The sequence below is a fragment of the Thamnophis sirtalis genome, unplaced genomic scaffold (genome assembly GCF_051295495.1).
Source record: "Thamnophis sirtalis isolate CommonGarterSnake01/CBP01778 unplaced genomic scaffold, rThaSir2_p1.2 scaffold_9, whole genome shotgun sequence".
NCBI lineage: Eukaryota > Metazoa > Chordata > Lepidosauria > Squamata > Natricidae > Thamnophis > Thamnophis sirtalis.
In genome coordinates this window covers 39636549-39653835 of record NW_028261389.1, presented here as the reverse complement: position 1 = coordinate 39653835, position 17287 = coordinate 39636549, and the positions used below count along the sequence as shown (strand labels likewise).

At 35.6% G+C, this 17287-nt stretch overlaps 1 protein-coding gene across 11 annotated transcripts in view; it reads right to left on the bottom strand.

Annotated features, from left to right (window-relative positions):
- Positions 1 to 17287, bottom strand: part of MGAT4C (MGAT4 family member C) — a 370725-nt gene that overhangs the window by 61368 nt on the left and 292070 nt on the right. For 5 of the 11 annotated variants that reach the window (XM_087723381.1, XM_087723384.1, XM_087723383.1 and 2 more), the window contains one exon: positions 9886 to 9930. The exons of 2 other annotated variants lie outside the window; for them this stretch is intronic. Coding sequence is in view for 4 of the 9 variants with exons in the window: in XM_087723374.1 (XP_087579500.1) it covers positions 9856 to 9858 (3 nt within the window). In the remaining 5 variants the exon portion in view is untranslated. Of the gene's footprint in view, positions 1 to 9855; positions 9931 to 17287 lie in introns of all 11 variants that reach the window. 4 more of the 11 variants (XM_087723374.1, XM_087723376.1, XM_087723380.1 and 1 more) reach the window with 1 other exon arrangement.

Here is a 17287-nt window from a genome sequence, read left to right as displayed (position 1 = left end):
AATATGGTAATTGCTATACTGTTAACTAGATACAAAATTATGTTAGTTGCACACTGGCAGCCAAAGAATATTAAGCAGATGTGTTTGCATAGATGGCATGAGAACAAACTGAAAGAACAAAAAATGCATCCCTGAATGCCACAGTCTGCGTAATATGAGAGAATTCGAACATCATTTTCAGAATATTTGAATTATGAAAGTAGGCTGCAATCACAAGAGCTACTACTATCCCCAATGAGTGTATCTTCTGAATAGCGATCACTTGTTAAGTTAAACAGTTAACTGTTTAGAAACTCTATTACTGAAAGATCCAACCCAAGAACAACAATAAAATCAAGAACTTTATTATTTTAGAAAAAGATATCTGAAATGACACTAATGGGGGGGGGGGAGGGAATCAAACAAGAAACTCTTTAGTTGCCTATATATTGCAATATTGCTGGGTTGGATTTAAACTGTGTTTTACAAGAACTAAATCAGGACCAAAGTTTCTGTCTACAGATCATTCTCCCTCCCTCCCTCCCAACATTACTTCAGAGGTGAGTTGCTCTCGGTTTGGACTGGTCTGGACGAACCGGTAGTGGAAATTGGGCCTGGGTTGCTGAACCAGTAGTGATGGCTGGGCACGCCCCTGAACCAGCCCCCTTGGATGCTCACCCTGCCTTGCCTTTGCCACAGAACTGCCTCCTCTTGCCTACATACAGGTAAGCAGCATTCATGCTAGCCTAGCCCCCCCCCCTCTGCCAGCTGCAACCCAGGCCCCTCCTGGTCAAATAGGCAGCTGGCCTGTAAAGCAGTGAATGAGCAGGAGGGCAGATGAGACCAACTTGGTTTGCAATGCTCCATCCAGCAGGAGCAGCAGCACTGAGTGGTAAGGAAAGCGAGCCCCAGGCTGGCATCCCTTCCTCTTTCCTCCAAGAGCTGGTTTGGGGGAGGGCCAGCCTCCCTCACCACTGCGCCCTCACTGTTCTTGCCAGATGAAGCATTGGAGGCCAGGATGGTCCCAGCTGCCCACCTACTCACTCACTGCTTTCCCTGACCAGACAGGGATGGATTGCAGCCAATGGGGAGGGGGCGCATGTGGAGTGAATGGGAGGCACACCCTCCCCACCTGCTGCAGCCGGGGCCCTGCCTGGGCAGCTGGGCAGCTGGGCAGGAAAGCAGTGGGCAAGCAAGCAAACAGGCGGCTGGGACTGGCCTGTCTCCAACATAAGAAAAGTGAGTCCCAGGCCAGCATCCCCGCCTTCTTCCTCCGAGAGCTGCAGTGGTGGGGAAAGTGAGGCTTCTTTGCCAGCCTCCCAGCTGGCAAAATAGAAATTTTTGCTAGTTCTGTGGGCATGGCTAGGTGGGAGGGCACACTGATATTAAGAGAAAGAGAAATTAAATTGGTTGAATGTGTAAGTATGAATTATATTTAGTCACTGCATGCTTTATTTCAGGTGAGTAAAACATAATTCTAAGATTTAATTTTCTGAAAGGTTACAATTAAGTCTATTAAAATATTTTAGGGACATTTAACTGTCCAATAAATGTTAGCTTTTTTTCTGTTAAGTGTTTCTGAAGACATCGCGATTCCTTAATGATCCTTTTGAGCTTCCCTGTGATTTTTGCTTTCACACCCATTTTAAAAATGGAATCTTATTTCTTTTTGTTCCGTTTGTCAGGAAAAATTTGGAAAGAAAGAAGGATGAAGGAGGGAGTTGGAGGAGGGAGGAAGGGGAAAGAGGAAAGAGAGGAGGAGGAGGAGGAGGAGAAGATGATGATGATGAAGAAGAATTTTGCTTCTCTGCACTAAGCAAATTTAAATGTTATACCTGTTAAGTTGATGCTTAACATAACATAAAAAGTTACCCAAAATCAGTTTCAGAAAAATAGCTAAAATATTAGTATTCAATTCAAGATTTTAAAACAAGTGTTCAATACTTGTCAAGAGATAAAAGATAAATCCCAAAATATTGCTGAAACAATCCAGAGAAATCAAGTCGGACAGCATCCCAAAATTTTAACTTCCAAAGAAATCTTGATAAGAAAACTCAAATCTTGTCATTTATTTTTTTCTTTATATATATTTTATTATGTTTTCATTCTATACAATCACATATTCACTGTGCTTAATCAGGGCATATAACATAGAAAATGCCCTCTACAATACAAACCCAGTATACCACCTTGGCCCGCCATACACCCTCTTTCAACCCCCTCCAACTTTCATTCTTCCTTCTCACACACCCCTCTACGCCTACTTCCCCTCCCCTTCTTTCTAACCTTAACCCTATCACTCCCTCTAATCCATTCCCTCCCTCCCTTCTCCTCCTCCTCTCTCTCACCCTCTCCACCCTCCTTCTTTCACTCGACTCTTTCCTTTGATATCTATTACCTTCCAGTATATTCGGTTTGTTCTATTTTCGCACTAACATTGAAAAGCCACAGTATACAAATACAATCATGGAATTTAACACATATTGTATTTCCCCCCTCCCCCCTCCCCCTAAATCCCCACCTCCCTTCCCTCCCCCCGACTTCCCAAAGACCATACGTGGTATAACTTTTGAACAATCACAGTCTAAAATATCTCTACATTGAACTCAGCTTCTTACTGTTACCCAAATTTTAAACAATTTAAATTATTACTGATACTAAGCATAAGCTATCTGGAGTTTCTTAGTCCCATATTTACTTTTTATGTAATCAATCCATTTTTTCCAGTCTCGTTTATATCTCTCGTTTGAATGTTCTTTGAGATATGCTGAGATTTTGGCCATTTCGGCTAAGTTCATAACTTTCAAAGTCCATTCTTGAATTGTAGGTAAATCTTTCTTCTTCCAATACTGCGCCACCAAGAGTCTTGCTGCCGTTATTAAATACAGAACCAAATTAGTCTCTGCTGCTGTAAAATCAATACATATACCCAGTAAAAACAACTGGGGGGTAAATTTTATCCTTCTTTTAAAGATGTTTTGCAGGATCCACCATATTTTTATCCAAAATGCCTTGACATTACGACATGTCCACCATATATGAAAATATGTAGCATCACAAGAACCACATCTCCAACATTTAGGTTGAACATTTGGATACATAGGCAAGCTTTTTAGGATCTAGGTGCCATCTATAAAACATCTTATAAAAATTTTCTCTCAAGTTTTGTGCTTGTGTAAATTTCACATTTCTTACCCAGATTCTTTCCCATGTTTCAAGCATTATTGGTTCCTCGATATTCTGAGCCCATTTTATCATACAATCCTTAATCAGTTCCGTTTCAGAATCCATCTGTACTAATACATTATATATCCTCTTTATATGCATTGAGCTTTGATCTCTTATTTGTTTAAACAAATTATCCTCAACTTTTACAAAGCCAATTTTTTCATCTGTTTTCCACCTAGCCTGTAATTGACCATACTGAAACCATGTTTGAACTACCTTCTCTTCTTTAAGTACCTCTAAAGATTTTAGTTCCATCACCCCTCTTTCTGAGATAAGAAGTTGTCTATAGGTGGTTCTATCGTGTTTTTGTTCTACATTCATATTTTCAATTGCATGTCTAGGAATTGCCCACATGGGCACTTTATCATTTAATTTATGTTGATATTTTTTCCAAACCCGCAATAAAGCATTTCTTAAGATGTGATTTTTAAATTTCTTATCCGTTTTTTTGTTAAATAACAAGTAAGCATGCCAACCATATAACAAGTCATATCCCTCGATATTCAAAATTCTGTCATTAGTTAGATGAATCCAATCACTAATTGCAGATAATGCCACTGCGTCATAGTATAATTTTAAGTTAGGTAATTTCAATCCTCCTCTTTCACGTGCATCTTGCATTATTTTCATCTTTACCCTCGGCTTCTTTCCTGCCCACACAAATTTGTTGATACCCTTCTGCCATTCTAAAAGATTCGCATCTCTTTTAAGTATTGGTAACATTTGAAAAAGAAATAAAAATTTTGGTAAAATGTTCATTTTTACTGCCGCTATTCTACCCAGCAAGGACAAATGCAGTTTTTCCCACCTTTTCAACTCCAACTGTGTACTATGCCAAAGTGATTCATAATTATACTTGTATAATTTCCTATTTGAGATTAAAATATTAACTCCAAGATATTTAACTTTTTTAACTACCTCACATCTTAGCATCGCCCCCAGTTCTTCCTTCTGTTTGATAGTCATATTTATAGCTATTATTTTGGTTTTTCCTAGATTTATTTTAAATCCCGAGACTTGACCATATTGATTGATCGTATTCAATAATACCCTACTAGTTTCCTGCGGTTGTTCCAATATTATAACCAGATCATCCGCAAATGCACGGACTCTATATTCTTGCTGTCTAATTTTAATCCCTTTTAGACCGCCTAGGCCCCGTATCTTATTCAACAGTATTTCCAAAGTTATAATAAACAATAATGGGGACAGAGGACAGCCCTGTCTTGTACCTTTTTCAATTTGAAAGGAGTCTGTCAGACTTCCATTGATGATGATCTGGGCTGTTTGCTGCTGATATATTGCACCAATTGACCGTAAAAAGCCATCTCCTATCTGCATTTTTTGCAATGTCTTCAGCAGGAATTGCCAATTAACTCGATCAAAGGCTTTCTCCGCATCCAAAAATATGAATGCGGCCGGGATTTGATTGTTCTTTCCCAGGTATTCTAAGGCGTTGATAATTAATCTAACGTTGTCCTTCATCTGTCTGCCCTGTATAAAACCAGTTTGATCGGTATGTATCAGTTGTTGAATTACCCCCATTAGCCTATTTGCTAATATTTTAGTAAAAATTTTATAATCTACATTGAGTAATGAAATAGGTCTGTAATTTTTTGGTTGAGTAAGGTCTTGGTCTTCTTTGGGTATCAACGATATGAACGCAGTCTTCCACGAAGGAGGCACTTTCCCTCCCGATTGAATTTTATTGAATAGTTCTCTGAGGGGTTCTACCATTTCTAACTGTAGATTTTTATAATAAACAGCTGTTAAACCATCTGTGCCTGGTGCTTTCCCTAACTTTAATTGTTTAATTGCCTGCAAAATTTCCCCAGAGGTTATAGGTTGATTCAGCTTATGCCTATGTTCTTCTCTAACTAGGGGGATTTTCTCTTTATCTAGGTATTTGTCTATATCTCCGTCCTTAATTTTATCCCCTTTATACAACTCTGTAAAAAATTCCCGAAATACCTTTTGAATCTCTTCCTGTTGAAACACTTCCTTCCCTCTGTAACACAATTTGGATACATTTCGAGCTTTCCTTTTTTTTCTAATCTGATAAGCCAACCACCTACCGGGTTTATTTGCATTGCAGAAAGTATTATGTTTAGCATATAATAAACTAGTAGCTACCTGGTCAGAGATCAGCATATCAAACTGAGATTTTAATATAGCAATTGTTTCCCTAATCTTTGTATCTCCTGGATTCAATGTTAATTCTGACTCTTTCCCTTTAATTTCCTCTTCCAATTCTTTTCGTTTTTGCCCTTGTTTGTGTCTATGTATTTTGTTTAAATCTTGTCATTTATTAAGTATTCAACTGAGTCATGACAAAACATATTCATCATTATCACATTATACTTTTTGTCTCAGTTTCTTCTCAACGTGCATTCCTAATTTTACATGAGCTGAATGTGGAGATTCTACACACACACATATGTACATGTGGGCAATCTGAGTTTGGAAAACCTAATGTGATTGCATTGTTAATAAGTACATCTGGATATGATACAGCTGGAATGAACTAGTCAATTAATCTTCACTAAAGCTGGTTGAATAGAAATCTTCAATAATCCAGTCTATTAAATTTGCAATTATTGTCTGAGATGAGTACATATATTTTCAATAATGAATCTGGACTCACAAAGAAAGCATAAAATAACATTTTAGATTCTGGGCAATTTTTCATGGAGATAAAAAAGAAATGCTTCTAAAATGTCTTTTGAGTATTATGGCTAAGATGCCCTTTGAACATCTTTTTTTCTTTCAAAAGGTGACATCATTTCAAATTGCTTTTTAGACCTCACTTTCTCCTTTGCAATTATTATGTTGCTTAAGTATCATGCAACCAATTTTTGTATATTCATACGGCTGAGCCAAATAGGACCTTAGCTTATAACTGTAAACTCTTCATTATTAGAACTCATACAAAATTGAAGATCTCCTCATTATAACTTTTCCCATTTCATTCATAAATTTCATGGTAGGAGAAAGAAGAAGAAAAAAGAATTTAATACAGGCAGTAGCTTCTATTTTACAAATGTAAAATCTAAACTGGAATTTATCATTAGCCCTATATTTTGCAATTAAATAAAATATAATAAGAGGTGATTTTATTTATCAAAATGTTGTGTATCTCATCCATTCTTTCTGCAGGCTTTGTAATACCCTTATTAAGGGGTTAAGCTGTAACAGAAAATCCAAGTCAGTGCATCAACCGATCTGTACTCAGGCAATAACAGATTTATGAGAGAGTCACTGTACTATTAACTCTTGCAAAAAATATTTCCATTTGACTTTGTGTGACTCCCCCCTGTGGCTATGGTGAGTCTTTAAATTTCATTTCATTTTTCAATGAACAAGTCTGGCAGGGCTTAAAATGTATGTTACTCATTCCTGTGGGGAAAAATGATACATGAACTAAAATACAATAAAAGGAATTTGTGTGGCTGAGAAGATAAACAGCAGATCATTCTAGGCATCAAATTCAGTTCTCAGTTTTTCATGAGTTGACTCAAAGCTACAGTCATATGTGATACACACAAATTGTCTCTCTGCAGACTTCTTTTATCTCAGGTATCAGTCCACCTTCCTGTTGGCTGGTAGTTGACCAAGCATTGAGAGCATAACTACATCCTTGTGGATATAGGCAAATGCAATTTTTGAAGTGCATCCTGTTGCTGCTACTCAATAAATGTATTAGTGGTTGAAGGGCAGGGAACTGATATTAAACCTGACAATTCCTGGCCTTTGTTGCTTCCCAAGAATAGGTGGTGGAGTCATTGCTTATGTTTGCTTTTACTTTACTTCTTATTCAGAGTTAGTAATTGAAATCATTTTAAATTATTTCTTGAGCTGCAAATAGATTTTGCAGATTTTATTCTGCTAGTCATTGCTGACTATAAGGGTAGAGCTCATCTCCATTTCAAGATCATTGAGTCAGCATGGAATGTCTGAAGACATTTTCACTGTCATGTGGCTAGCATGACATCATGGAACACTGTTACCTTCCCACTGAAGTGGTACCTAATAATCTACTCGCATTTTCATGCTTTTGAACTGCTAGGTTGGTAGAAGCTGGGGCAAGGACGGGAGCTCACCCCATCGTATGACCCTTGGCTCTTGAAGCTGGGGTGCTGATTTCCCAGCCGGTAAGCCCAGGGTCTTAACCTCTGAGCTGCAAATGCGATCTAGTAATGCTCGACATTTGCAGACAGAAAAAAGGACAAATCTGCCCAATCCAAATCTCTAAGACGAAAGAGGAATATATATTAGGCCAGGATAATCTTGAACTACACCATTTACATTCCAACCTGAGCTTAGTACACAAGATAACCCGCCATAACATCCTACCTGTTAATGACTACTTTTACTTCAACTGCAATAACACAAGGGTTATCAATAGATACAAACTAAATGTAATCTGTTCTAATCTTGATTGCAAGAAAAAAGATTTCAGCAATAGAGTAGTAAATGTGTGGAGCAGACTACCTGATCCTGTTGTTAGTTCCTCTAACCCCCATACCTTTTACCTTAAACTGTCTACCATGGACCTTACGCATTTCTTAGGAGGTCCTTAAGGGGACGTGGTTAAGTGCACCAGCGTGCCTACTGTCCCTGTCCTACTGTCCCATTTATATTTTTATGTGTTTATGGCTATGCTTTGCTTATTTATATCCATTTATTTGTGCCATGTTTTCATGTGTTTTCATACTTATTTCCTTGTACTTGTTGACAAATAATAAATAAATAAAATAAAATAAAAATATTGAATGTTTTAGACAGTGGAGACCCCAATTACAGCTTCTAGCTTATCTACCAATTTCCATCATAAAATGGGCAAATAAAAAGGAGAAGAATATTTAGATATATTCCCTTTGTATTTTAGTCATTTATTAATGGATTAATATAAATTCAGTAGATAATAACAATAATACTAAAATGTATATATGATAATAAACAGTAATACATTAATAAAACACCATAAAAGCATGGTCAAAATAATATTTCAAACAAAGAGTCATAGTGACTTTCATGTTATTTATTAATAGTATCTATTCAGAGCAATTTTCTTATACACCTACATAAAATTGTTCAATAGAAGCAATATGAGCTTTGCATTTTTTCCTTAGTTACAGTAGAATATAACATTACTGAATATTTTCCTTTTACAAAAGTCCTAATGAACCACACCTTTGCACTTTTTCCTATATTTCAAGGTATACCCTTCATGTTCATTTTATTTCTCTCTTTGCGCTTTCTAATTCTGAGAACATATTTTCATGTCTAGCTTACAATTAGAACACAAACTTTTACCATTCTTTCAGATGAAATTTTTTAAAACTTTTCTTTATAAGGCTATTATTCCACCAGCTTTAGGTGAATAAATAATCATTTCAATAATCATGAATATATAAATTATAAGTCATATAAAATAAACATTCCCAGCTTACCTTCATAATTATTGGACAAAACCAAACTATATACTGTACATTATATATGCTGTCACACTTCTCCGTACCTTCAACAGAAACTTTAACTGGTATATATACAATTTAAATGGGCTTCTTTTTCAAGTATGCATCTGTTATATTTATTTGTTTGCTTGTTAAAGGTACAACTCTTTTATTAAGACATTCAAACTTTATGTACTTACCTAACCAAATAACTATAAAATAATAGATATGCTGGTGAAATAGAAATACAATTGGGATTGTATTATCATAGACTTGATTGAGCTTAAAAAGCTAACTAACGTGTATTTTAGATGGGAGATGAACAGGGAAGAGGTAAATTGGGGAAAAAATATTCCAGAATGTTCCAGAAGGCAACAATATTAAACTAGGTCCATACCTAACAAAAAAAGCAACAACTTGATGTGTGTCTGTGGCCCTGACATGAAAGATATTTATATTTTACTGTATATTATTTTTAAAGGAGAGACAGAGTGATCTATCACTACAGTGAATTACTAAAACAGAAAAGGAAGGACTTGCAATAAATTCCTCAATTAGTTAGATGCCATTCAGTAGTTCCCTATTTAATAATAAATCATAGTTCTTAGAAGTTTCTTGGAAGTAAGATCATTACCTTCCTTATTAAATGTAATAAAAGAGATGGCAACATAATTTCTGTCAAGTCCCAAGATCAAGGAAGCAAGAACTACAGAGGTCTGCAAGGTATCTTTAATGCTAGTCTTTGAATAAATAGCAGTATTTTGGAAACTGTAAGAAGAATTTCCTACCTTCATTTGTAGTGAGTTCATTAAGGAAGAACCTCTTTTGAAAAATTTGAAAGGTTTCTTTGCAGGTTTCTTGCCATACGGGCTGAGTTGCTCTTTATAAGTTAACTAACAAAGGATTTATCTTCTATCCCTTTAATATTCTATTTTTTTAAAAAAAACTTTGCTATCACTTTCCTAACCTTCTTACAATCTTTCACAATACCACTACATCGATTATCCCTCTCAAATATCAGTTGCCATTAGAAATGAGAAAAGATAATGGACAATATCAGGACAATATATATATTTCTTCACTGCATCTTTTAGCGAGAGATTATTTTCATCATATCAATATAATGTTTAGGAGTGATAGAGGATGAATGGGAAAATACAAAATGCCTACTGGGTGACCTTGAGACACTTACCATCTTTTACTATCTCTCATCTTAACTCACCTGTCATCAAGATGAAACAGAGCCATGGATGCTGCCTTAAGTTTCCTGGAAGAAAGACGATACAAAATGGTGATTGAAATGCTGATACAGAATGGTAATATAAAACTAAAACATAGAATTGTTGTGTGTTTTTTTAAAATACCAAAACTCTGGTATCTTCTTCAGTCTGACAAACTCATTGTCAGCATGTGTCATTTGGATTGCTTTCAGCTAGTTTTTGTATGAATGGTATCTGTCAACTTATACAACAAATGCCCTGATTTGTTATCCAAAGACTGGGCATCTCTTTCCTTTTGTATTTCACAGAGCTTCTAGCAAATTAATTAAAGAAATAGAACAGGTGTTATTTTGTTTAGTAACATTCAGCATCCTCATTATTTTTGTAACAATATGAAGAAGGAAGAAAACAGAGACAAAGAAGCAAATAACCTTGGAACACTGTAACACACTGTATATCAAACTTTAACACGATCGAGCAAGTTCAGAGGTATTTCACGAGAAGAGTATTCCACTCCTCTACTCACAATAGCCTATGCCACCAGGCTTGAAATTTTGGGTTGGTCAATCTGGAACTGCGCTGCTTGCGGTTCCATCTAAAAATAGTTCGATCTAAGCGTAACATCTTGCCTGTCAACAACTTCTTCAGCTTCAACCACAATAATACATGGGCAAACAATCGATACAAACTCAAGGTAAACCGCTTCAAACTCAATTACAGAAAATACGACTTCAGTAACACTGTGGTCAATGCCTGGAATGCTCTACCTGACTCAATTGTTACAGCCTTGAACCCTCACAGCTTCAATCACAAATTGCCTACCGTGGACCTCACCCCATTCTTAAGAGGTCCATAAAGGGGTTATGCATAAGTGCACCAGTGTGCCTACCATCCTGTCTTACTGTCCCAATTTATCTGTATTTACTTCCTTAATTCATGTATATGTTGTCCATATCTATACTTGTTATCTTGTACATGTTTGACAAGCAAGCAAGCAAGCAAACAAACAAGCAAACCAATAATACTGCCATTTGATTATTACTGATTATTACTGAAATGCCAGCTTTGCCAGCACTCTGAGATGCTACCTCAACTACAAGTTTTGCAGAACCCTGAGGATTCATAACTAGGAAAACAGGCCTTAGAGTCCATTGTTTTGAATTTCAGGCTTGGTAACAATTTCAGCTCAGATGTTACCCCTATAAATGAGGTTAATTTAATTTTTAATTCCCTAAGTGTCAAAAGAGAGTGGCTTAATGGATTTGGAGCTATTTCCTATTGATCACACATAGTTCAATCTCTGGTGTTATCACAGTTTATTTCTGTGATGAAGGAAATAGGATGAGATTAAAGAAATCTTTTAAATGGTCCACAGAGGAAGGATTCAAGGCAGTCTGTAAGAGAAATATCAGAGTGTGTTTTATTAGAGAAGCTTCCGTCTTTCTATGGTATGAAGCCAAATTCAGATAAATTGAAAATTAAAATAGTTAAGGTATAATTAAACTCAGTTGAATTATCTCTCTTATGTATGATATCACATGGGTTCACAAAACTGTTTATTCTGAGGTTTGCACAGATTGCTGGCTCAGTGGTCACAAATATGTGTGAACCCAATGTGCATTTTCATACATACCACATCCATAGGCCCATTTATCTTTTCTGGTGACATACTTTGCATAATGTATTTACAGTAACATGTTCATGTCAAATCCCAAATATCCTTTAAGAAATCTAGGTCTTTATAGCTTTTCCAAAACTTAATAAGGTTGGAAGTAGTCTAATTTTTGGAGGAAAGTTGTTCCAGCAAAACCTTTCCACCTTGATTCTAACCTAAGTGCTCCTTAAGAATGGGAATCTGGATAAAGTTTTCTCCCCTACAGTAAATGTTATTAGGCCGGCAGATATTAATTAAATAATCTTAAAGATACCAAATGAGCCATTTCAATGAGAACCAACAGCCTGAATTGCACTCTAATCACAGTAGAGAAGCAAGATGGACAAATTTCATGGCAGATGTGTTAGATGGACAAACCATATGAAATGTATGCTACTTTTGGACAAGTTCAAAGCTTCAAATGGTCTTCATGGGAAATTTCACACATAGCAAATTTCAATCACAAGGTAATCCTTCTTCAGCCCATGGTAACTTTGGTCTATAAGCCCCCAAGTACAATGGTGAACTAAAGGTCCTAGTGTTTATTCAATTTCTATTCTCTGTCAAGGTAAAATTATCGATTTATCTAAAAAGATTCAAAATATTCAACTTTCTATGAAAAATGAAATCATAATAAACATAAGTAAAGTCAGTCCCCATTCACAGTAAATATATTTATTCACCTTGGCATTTTACACTTCATGTTGGAGTTGTTAAGCTATTCCTGGCTTCTTGAAATTCACATATGTGGAAAATCAGATATACATTGTGTATAGAATGCCTTATTTATGTTTATATTAATTAGGGTACTTTATAAAATATATTGTAAGTTACACCCTCCTTGGAGATGGATAACCACTATATAAATATATAATTATTTAAGTGTAGTAATATTTATTAAAACATTGATTTGAAATATTAAAATTTGCATATTATTTAATGATATTTCAAATCACTCTCTAATGAAAGAATTAATAGTAACCATTTACACTTGTTTCTATGCTGCCCCCCATTAAGATGACTTTTAGTACTCACATAGAAAAAATACTGTCAAAATTTTAAAAAACACCACCCGTGGAGGCATGCCATATTAATATTTTTATATGAAACCTATTTAACATATTGTTCAGAAAGAGCAAATCCTCACAGGGAATACAATTTCGGACCTGTAAGTAAGAGAATAGATGCCTCCTTATAAACTAGGATAAAATTCAGAGTCTTAACAGTGGACAATTCTCATTTTGATTTCTATTGTTTCTTTTGTCAGAACTCAGGGGAAGAAAATGATAGGTCTGTCATCACTAGTTTTCTGGTTTAATTAGTGTTTATAAATTCAGCTGAAAGCTGATAACAGATTATAGGACAAAGCAGACACTTCTACTGTGCTGCAAAAATGAAAGCTATTGTTCATTTCCTCCTATTTCACCTACATTAATGAAACCAGTAATCGTTCTGGACCTCATGGCCTTCTGTCATGTAGTTACAGCTTGTCCTTTCACAAAAGAAAATGAGAAAACTGCTGAGTATTAGAGATATTAACGGTTGCTAGAACAGTATAATAAAAAGGCTCTTTTTCAAAAGCTTTGCCAAGTTCATGTCATTATTCATGAATGAGTAATGGATTCACAAGGAGAAGAAACCTGCTCTCTCGGTGATGTGGAGCAGCAAGAAAGAAGAACAAAAACAAACAAACAAATAATGTAAAACATGCCCATCTGGGCACATGGAAGAACAGTTTTAGCCTGAAGTGATAATAAAGTCCACTTACAAGAAATGAAGGTTTCTTTGCATTCTGAGGAGGCATTGCTTAACATTCATCAAACTACAGAGGTAAGCAAACATTTTCAGGAGGGAAAAAAAAGTCACTCAGCCCTGGAGGCTTTCCATAGAACTGTTCGCTTCACTAGTCCATTCAAATTAAAAGTTTAACAATGCAAGATCAAACCTGAGTATATCTTGAATGAGGGTGTGCCAAGCCACACACTTGACCTTTGCAGAGGGAGATGAGATCCATGTAACAAAAGTTAGAAATAAGACCCATTTGTATCAGCTTTTCTACACCCCTTATAAGGAAGTATTGATTTGGGGCATGAAATAGATGGTTTGTTGTGATTTATTTCAGTGGAAAATATTCAGCAAATGTGCAGCCTAATTATATGGAAAACCAGACTGTGAATTCAACAAGGCGTATTCTCATGTAAGGATTAGAATAAGTAATAAATGTTCTATTTGTGATGGAATTGTATACAATTCAATTTTTAGTTCAATGAATATGCAATTTTCCTATTTTTCCCCCGATTGGATCACAATCACATAACTCTTCTAAACAATAAACATTTTGTATACGGACAAAGGAATCACCTACGTTTAATATGAGTATGATTTTTTTTCAAGGAGTAAAAATATACCATTTGAAATGAATATGCCACAAATGTTAGGTCTTATCAGCCTACAATGATTTTAAGTAATTTGTATGATAGAAATATGTTACAGAGGAATCAAAAAAGTCTAGATGGTAGTCACAATCATGCAATCAAAGCCTTGCCATCTTTAAATGTATGTTTTGATGCACATAGAAAAGGGTGAAGCTTTGATCGCATGGTTGTGACTGCCATCTTGACTTTTTCGCCTTCTATCCTCCCCTCCTTGCCCCGCCCCTGTAGACATCCCTGCTATGATGTTGCTTACAGGATTGTTTTTAAAGATGTTACATGTTAGGCAAAATGCAATGCCCAATCTGTTGTCAAAATAAGAATAACAAATATAACATTAAGTTTATTAAAACCACTTCATTCTCTTATATTATTGTCCTCTGGTTACAATATTTTAAACCCTGCTCACATTGTTTTCCCGCCAAGATTTAGAAGTCCAGTGTTTCAAGACTGCTGGGATATTTCAGAGTTTTGCACTTAAAATTAAAGTCCTAACTTTAAAATGTTTTCCTTCCCGGAGTCACAAGAAGGAATTAATCATTTAACTGACTCTGGGAGATGACATTGAGCCTCACGTAGTTTCCCAGATTATTTGGTAGAAGGTAGGAAAGGCAGGGGTGTCATAATACTATTATAGACAGCTTGAGGTATACTAAAATAAATAATTCCTCCTTTTTCATCTTCTCAGAAGATACTACATGCTAGAGAAAAATAGGCTGACAGCTATAATTAATGGCAGGGAAAGTGGCATGCAATATTCTTTTGGGCAGCTATAAATTGTATGCTACCTTGATCATAAAGAAGTTTAAAGCTCTCATAACTAGGATACATAAAAATGAGATGTAAAATGATGAGATTTAGGGCCTTCCAAAAGATTTTTTATTGTCACCTAACTTCTGTCAACCACAGTGGAGAAGATAATGATAACATGTATATTTGCAATACAGCATGTGAATTATTTTCTTTAATCAAGGAGTGAAAGCAGAAATTCTCAAGAAATTATTCACAAACAGGCTGATGCAGGCTGAACTTCAGATTCTCTGCCAACTTCAGTATATTAATTTCACTATATTAAACCAAGAAGCATTGCATTATTATTATTAATCAGTGAACGTACTCGCTCTCCCAATGGGAAGCTTACCTAACAGTGTCCACTTATGCCCCAAATGAAATTAGGATGGCTATGTATTACAGACCCCAAGAAGACTGTCATTTGGATGATGTACAGTAGAATACTAAGAGCTGCTCTTTTGGTGAAGTATTAGACCTCATGTCATCACAGCAATGATATATTTCACCATAGAATAAGGATCAATGTGAAAATAGATCATTGGAGTAATACATAACGGAAAAAATATATCCCCTCAGCAAGGGCAATCTACCCAATGTTGGATGATAGCTTGCACAGTGTATATATTTCCCATATTCATAGCATAAACAATTGTTGGGTCTTGTTTCCATATTGCTGTTATGATATTTGTATATGTCATAAATTGGAACCTGAGGTTTCATACAGCTGCAGAATGTTTAAGAAAAAACAAAAAAGTTAGATAATTGTATTTCTGTTTCCATGTGGCTTAACATTACTGGCTTAGTTGCTTCCTACAGTGCAGTAACACATTAGCAGGGAAGTTAAGCAGTCACTTTGAAAAGCATGAGTGCCACGGATAGTAGGTGTAGCATTTCCTAATGGATAAATACTGCTGCCTTTGTCAATTCTGTAACAATGACAATAGTGGGCAGCTTTTGAAATGTTGATAGCTTATTGCTCCTCTACAATCTAAACATTCAGTGGTTTAATTCTCTTAAATGAAGAGAAAATGACTTGGGATTGCAGAACTGAAATGTCTAAAACCTGAATGTCTTTTTTTATTATTATTCTTTTGGAACACATACACTACCTCCTTAAGTAAGAACTACTTTATCTGTAGCACATCAATACTTAGTTTCTCCCCTACTGCAATCACTACCTATGAGAAATGGCTGCTAGAAGAAGAAGAAAGGCATTATTGCTTCCAATAGCAGAAAGGTATTTACTTATTGTTCCCAGACCAGCAGTCTAGATTATCTGTCTTGAGTTTAAGAAATGTATTTAAGACTGTACAGGTAGAAATTAGGAAAGAGGGGTAAAATCTTTTCATTTTAGTTATTTCAGGCTCCTTATAATGACTAGAAAGGTTGGAAACTGGGTCTAATTTTGGAAGAGAACTTAATAGCACTTACAGTACTTATTGCCCAGTTGCCAGAACATCACAACAATTTTTAGAGGGCAGAAATAGAAGTTGCTCTTTACTCACCTCCATCACAATTAACAACCTCTCCATGTGTTTTCTTACTACAGTCTTTTCCCCATATGTCTCTTTGAAAATTCTAATCTATTTTGGCTTTTATTCTTATTCCTTTCCACCTAATCCAAGCAGTTTAGTGGATTTTTCATGGAGGAAAGAATAACCCTTCACCTCATCTGCAAAAAGTTTCTTCAAGAAATGTTTTCTGTTTCTCTGTGGTATCACAGAACACTTATTTTACTAATAGAATACCCCTAGTTTGAAACTCAGCAGAATTTTTGGGGTTTTCTAATCACTATTTTCCCCCTGACTTCTCTATTTCCCATTTTTGTGTGGTTTTAGTAAGTCTAGGGCTACATCATTTGTGTAAGCATTCTTTTAAATGCTTCTAGAAACAGGTTTGTCCCCACTGCCTAACTGGCTTAACCATCATGAGTATAGGATAAAAACAGCTTATTGGAGTGCAGTGCAAAAATGCTTGTAAGAACCCTTCTCTCTGCCAGCTTCTGACAATTGTTTTTATCACAGGATTCTCATTGTGTTCAGATTGATTCCATGCAATTAATCAGATATTTAGATGAGCTTTGACTGGTAATTTGCTGGGGATTTTTTCTTCCATATATTCAGTTCTAATTCAGCAAGCACATTTAAAAGTCATTGATACACTTACTATCTCTGGGCTTGTTCTATCCTTAGCTTTCCATTAGTTAAACCCGAGAGAGAATTTCCACTGAAGTATATAAGGAACTTTTTTTTGGAACAAATGTTTTGCTTTACAGTTTCCTTTAGTACCTCTGCTGTGATACAAAAAAGTAAAAAGTAAAATAAAAAATGACAATGTTAACAAAATAATAAACATTAAATCAACATCATTAAAATTGCACTGTAAAATGTAGTGATATAGCAGTCATATTTAGCATATACTATAGGCACTCATATTATTTAACTTAATGGTATCTGTATGAGGAAGACAAACTCAATGGCTTGAAACTGTAATGAGGTAAATTTCAAGTCTGATCTATTTGCATGG